This window comes from Mus pahari, chromosome 22, assembly GCF_900095145.1.
Source record: "Mus pahari chromosome 22, PAHARI_EIJ_v1.1, whole genome shotgun sequence".
Lineage (NCBI taxonomy): Eukaryota > Metazoa > Chordata > Mammalia > Rodentia > Muridae > Mus > Mus pahari.
The window spans coordinates 46,154,449-46,159,918 of record NC_034611.1 but is presented as its reverse complement, the minus strand read 5'-3'; the positions used below and the strand labels follow the sequence as shown (position 1 = coordinate 46,159,918).

General features: G+C 44.4%; 1 protein-coding gene across 1 annotated transcript; it reads right to left on the bottom strand.

Annotated features, from left to right (window-relative positions):
• Window positions 1-960: 960 nt before the first annotated feature.
• LOC110338609 lies at window positions 961-5,366 on the bottom strand. The gene is made up of 3 exons (XM_021221900.1): window positions 4,690-5,366; window positions 2,937-3,019; window positions 961-1,986 (listed from the first exon to the last, which is right to left on the bottom strand). Exons 1-3 carry the CDS (start codon window positions 4,979-4,981, stop codon window positions 1,858-1,860), a joined length of 504 nt encoding a protein of 167 aa, XP_021077559.1. The 5' UTR covers window positions 4,982-5,366; the 3' UTR covers window positions 961-1,857.
• Window positions 5,367-5,470: the final 104 nt, after the last annotated feature.

Genomic DNA, 5,470 nt, shown 5'->3' with positions numbered 1-5,470 from the left:
CTTTTCCCATCCCCCCCTTCTCCCTGCTTCTATGAGGGTGCTCCCCCACCTACCCACCCACTCCTGACTCACCACTCTAGCATCCCCCTAAACTGGGGCATCAAGCCTCCACAGGACCAAGGGCCTCCCCACCCATTGACGCCCCTCAAGGCCATCCTCTGCTACACATGCAGCTGGAGCCATGGGTCCCTCCGTGTGTACTCTCTGGTTGGTGGTTTAGTCCTTGGGAGCTCTGGGAGGTCTGGTTGGTTGATATTGTTGTTCTTCCTATGGGGTTGCAAACCCCTTCAGCTCCTTCAGCCCTTCTCCTAACTCTTCCATTGGAGTCCCCATGCTCAGTCCGATGGTTGGCTATGAGCATCTGCATCTGTACTGGTCAGGCTCTGGCAGGGCCTCTTGAGAGACAGCTATACCAGGCTCCTGTCAGCAAGCACTTCTTGGCATCAGCAGTAGTGCCTGGGTTTGGTGTCTGCATATGGGATAGATCCTTGGGTGGGGCAGTCTCTGGATGGCCTTTCCTACAGTCTCTGTTTCATTTTTTTTTTTTTTTTTGTCCCTGCATTTCCTTCAGACAGGAACAATTCTGGGTTAAAATTTTTGAGATGGGTGGGGGAGCCCCATCACTCAACTGGGGGCCCTGCCTATCCACTGGATCTGGTCTCTGCAGGTTCTATCTCCCCTTGGTTGGGTACTTTAGCAAATGTCATTCCTGTTGGGTCCTGGGAACCTCCTGGTTCCCTGGCATCTGGGACTTTCTGGTGGCTACCCTCAGTTCCTGCTCCCCCACCGCTATACACCTCCATTCAGTTTCCTGACCCTCTGTACTTCTCCCCTGCCTCCTCCCACACCCGATCCTCCTCTCACCCTTTTTCCTCCCCCTCCTCTCTCCCTCCCAGGTCCTTCCCTCCCTCTTAATATCCCAGCTATTTTCAAAACAGGTATTGTCACCCTACTCTGAATGCAGCTTGAAAACTCATTTAATAAGGGAATGAATAATTGATTTAAATAAATAAGTCACAGTGCTACCTTTACATTAAAAGAATTTTTCCTCCTTGTAAGACTTCTTATTAACACCAATACTCAGCTGTTACCATGGCTACATGCTCCATTCGTAGGAAGAAAGATTTGGAGAAGATATTGACATACTTGGAAATCTAGAGACTTCTGGTCTGGGCATGATAATGTCTTGGCTATGCCTTGTGTCTCCCTACTCAGTACCATTTCATGAACAACACAAAGAAGCAAGCACATAAGACATAGAGGTAAAAGACACCCATGACCTGATGCCCTCCCAAGGAGAAACCAAACCAAGAAGCCAGAGGTAGGTCAGGGAAGACTTGGGTTAACAGCATAACATAGATTCAACTGCTGGGGGAGGAAGGGATCTTCGTATATACTGTTAATGCGAGGGTTTCCTAAGCATTATGTAATTGATGTTGATGAAGCTTAACCATAGATATTATTTCCATAGACACAGCTCTTTGAATGTAGAAAGATATTTATCATTTGAGAGGCAAATGTCTTGGACACTGGATCCTTACCATATAAATTCTAGTTGCTACAAAGTCACTGCTCCTGTGTGGTCCCAAGAGGAAGCAGCATACACAGAGAGAGGACAAGCCAGGCAAACGGGGGCTCTTGTCACTCAGACCCAAAAATGGAACTACAGTTAGGCTGCGTGCTCCTTTTAAATACTGTATCTTTGTGGGGTTTTTTTTTAAATTTAAATATTCTATCTTTATTCCTTTATGAAAGTAGAACATGAAAAGAGAAAGACGAGATCACAGAGAAAGACTCCGGGGAAGCAGGAGGGAGGTCTCAGGACCAGAAGATGAATGCTCTGATCAGAGTGGTCCTCTAACAGCCGTGGGTCACCGAGGGACACGTCGGCAGTCCCGACTCGTGAGCACTGACGGTCTTCTCTGTTTTACAGACACGAAGGGAAGCATCTTCGCATCCAGACCAACATGCCCTTCTTGGATTCCCCTAAGGAGGAGCACGCACACGTGAGATTTCTGGGTCACGAGTCTGTATATTTTCTATTTGAGTACATATTGCCAAACTGCAGAAGGTGATACAACATCGCTTCCAACTGTAAGAATGACAGCTCTCTGCTGCTGAGTTAGCAAGACTAGATGTTTACATCTATATCAGGTGTAAAATATATAAATTATATTCAATACTGTCTTTTGTCATTTTTCTCCTTTTGTTAATGTTTATTACATCTGCGAATTCGAGAATATTAATTCCTTCCCCACTTCCTCTCAGAACCCCTTCCCCTTCCCTATCCACCCAACTTTGTGCCCCCCCCCACACACACTTTTTTAACACCTATCATGTCCAATTTGTGCTGCCCACATATACTTGGGTGTGTAGCCTTCCACTGGCTCATAGATGAGTTACCAGGGATATGCTCTTTAAAAATAACTGTCTCTCCCTCTCCCAACAACTATCATTTGCCAACAGCTCCTCATCTGGGGTGGGGATTCACGCTTACACTCTGCCCTCATCCATGTTGGAACTCGATCTGGTTTGGACTTGCGTAAGTCTTGTGCATACTGTCATAAGAGCTGTGAGTTCAGCCAGGCGTGGTGGCACATGCCTTTAATCCCAGCGCTTGGGAGGCAGAGGCAGGTGAATTTCTGAGTTCGAGGCCAGCCTCGTCTACAGAGTGAGTTCCAGGACAGCCAGGGCTACACAGAGAAACCCTGTCTCGGAAAAAGAAAAAAAAAGAAAAAAAAAAAAAAAAAAAAAGAGCTGTGAGTTCATGTGTGTAGCTGCCCCGCCATCTCCAGAAGACACTGTTTCCCTGTGGCCATCCACTACCGCTACCCCTTCTATTCTTTCCATGCTCTTCTTCTGAAACCATCCCAGGGGAGTGTGACATAGATCTCCCAGTTAGAACTGAACACTGTGCAGTCTTTTATTCTATGTACCTTGACCATTTGCAAGTATCTGCGTTGATCACTGTCTACTGCAAATAGAAATTTCTCTGATGAGGTTTGAGATATGTGTGAACCTGTAGGCATAATTATAAGTCATTAAGAGTCAACTTAATACTGTGTTCATTTAGCAAAATGACAGCGGTAGGCTCTTCCCTAAAGTCTATGACTTGTCTAGCCACAAGTGCTTGGCCCTAACAACAGTGCCGAGCATGGCTTTCATCTTGTGGGATTTAAGCATCCAATCAGGAAGTGTTTGGTCATGCCTATGATATTCGGGCCACTATTGCACCAATGGGAATTTCTTGTCACTTATTTTTGTAGCTTGCAGGGTTAACACCTGAGTAAGACTGGTGCCTGTATTTCTCATAAGACAGTGTGCATGTCACCTTCCAGCACTAGGAGAGCTAGCCAGTAAGGGTGAAGCTAACAGATCATTACCAGATAGATAATTACACGTTCCATGACTAAAGTATGCCGTGTCCTCAGCCATGGGATCTCAAAATCAAATTATGGAGGGTAACCAAGAGCATTGGCGATACCCTGTAATGTTTAAGTATCTATGAAATAGCACTGATTAAGAACTCCAAAAGAAGAAATCCATTCCTGGCACTGAGCCTTCAATTTGTTTGCTTTTACTATCTAGAAGGAAGATTGTCCCTTGATTACAGTTTTAACCGTGTGTGTGTGTGTGTGTGTGTGTGTGCGTGTGTGTGTGTGGTGTGTGCATGAAGCTTTTATAATACTATGCAGTAGGTAGGCTTCCATATGATTTTTTAAAGGTCTTTAATGTTATTTATCCCTCCCCGAATTCCCTTCTCTACCCTGCCCTTCCATCTTTCACTCCAATTTAACCCTTTCTGTTCCGTTATTTCTTTTTCAGTCTCTATATCACTCTGCTCTGTTTCCTATCTATTGGAAGCCACTTCCCATGAAACCTTGGTAATTTTCTAACTTGTAAGGGCATTTCAAATGAAATGTGCGTATCTGAAGATTTAGAAATAACATCTACAAATGAGAGAAATGATGTGACATTTGTCTTTCTGGGTCTGGATTATGTCACTCAGAATAATTGTTTACAGCTCCATACAATTACCTTAATGGCTGGATAATATTCCCTTGTATAAATCTTTGCTCTCTATATATCTGACAGAGGGTTGATATGAAGAAGTTACAAAGAAAAAATAAATATCAAGAAAACAATCTGATTTAAGAGTGGGGTATGCAACTAGAGAGTTCTCAGAAGCTGAAATACAAATGGCTAAAAGACATTTTTAAATTTTTCAAAATCTCTAGCTATCAGAAAAATGCAAATTAAAACTACTTTGGATTTTTTTTTTTTTACCCCAGTCAGAATGGCTAAGATCACAAAAACAAATGATGATAAATGCCGGCGTGGGTGCCAGGGAATTATTTACTGCTAGTGGGAGTGGGTGCATATGGAAATTAATGTGGAGGTTTGTCACAAAATCTAAAAATACATCTACCACAAGATCCAACTATATTGCTCTTAAGCATATACCCAACACACTCTCTGTCCTACTGTAGAGAGATTTGCTGCTGTAGTGTCCACCGCTGGTCAGTCTAAATGCCCATCGAGTGATGAATGGCTAATTCAACACACAATGCAATAGTATTCAGGCATTAAGACATTTGCTTCCTTAAGTGAGTTAACAGTTCTCTTGCTGTGGGATCATTTATCTATTGCTATATAGCAATTGCAGATAAAATTACTATTTTAATAGACCTCGTGAATCCCATTTCATGGGTAAATCATTTGGGCAGAATTCAGCTGGATGGCTGTCCTCCGTGTGATGACTGGTGACTAGGTTCATGAGGTGGCCTGGAGGATCCACAGGGCCTTCGCACCAGCTTGGTGACATGATGGCTAGGAGGAAGAATGACGACAGGTGGCCCAATACTAATCCATGGAGTCCCAGAGCTTCTCTCTGTGGCCTCTTAGAGCTCCAAGAACCTAATCGGAAAGCTGCCAGTCCTCCTAGAAGTGAGCTCAGAGCATGCACAGTGTAACTCCCCATGAATTTCAATTGGGGACGGTGGTGGTTTGAATGAAAATGGCTCCCATGTGCTCACATGTTTAAATGCTTAGCCCCCAGTTAGTAGAACCGTTGGGGAAGGACTAGGAAGTGTGGTCTTACTGGAGAAGGTGGGTCTCTGGGGGTGGGTTCTAAGGTTTCCAAAGTCACATCCGGTCCAGTGTCTCTCTGTCTGCTGCCTGTGAATCAAGTTGTAAAGCTTTTAACTACGGCTCCAGCATCAGGATTGTCTGCTCCCTACTATAATGAGCAAAGATTAACCCTCTAAACCTAAGCAAGCCTTGAGGTAGATAGAGCCTCTGTGGAGAAGTAGTTTGCTGATGGTGGGCTTTGAGGGGCTCAGCCCAGCCCGACTTCCGGTTCTTCTTCTGCTTCCTGTTTGTACTAGCATGTGACCAGTCACCTGATTATGTAGAGCCCTAAATTCTAACACTTCCCCAAAACCTGTTCCCTAGATCATTAGGAATGTGG

What these genes read in the sequence shown, in the direction of transcription:
- LOC110338609 (XM_021221900.1), bottom strand. Translation starts at nt 4,981, where the DNA reads ATGGGGAGTTACACTGTGCATGCTCTGAGCTCACTTCTAGGAGGACTG. An exon ending in CATGAAATGGGATTCACGAG is followed by an intron (nt 3,020 to 4,689) that starts GTCTATTAAAAT and finishes TTATGCCTACAG; the next exon opens with GTTCACACATATCTCAAACC. An exon ending in GATACTTGCAAATGGTCAAG is followed by an intron (nt 1,987 to 2,936) that starts GTACATAGAATA and finishes GCTCCTCCTTAG; the next exon opens with GGGAATCCAAGAAGGGCATG.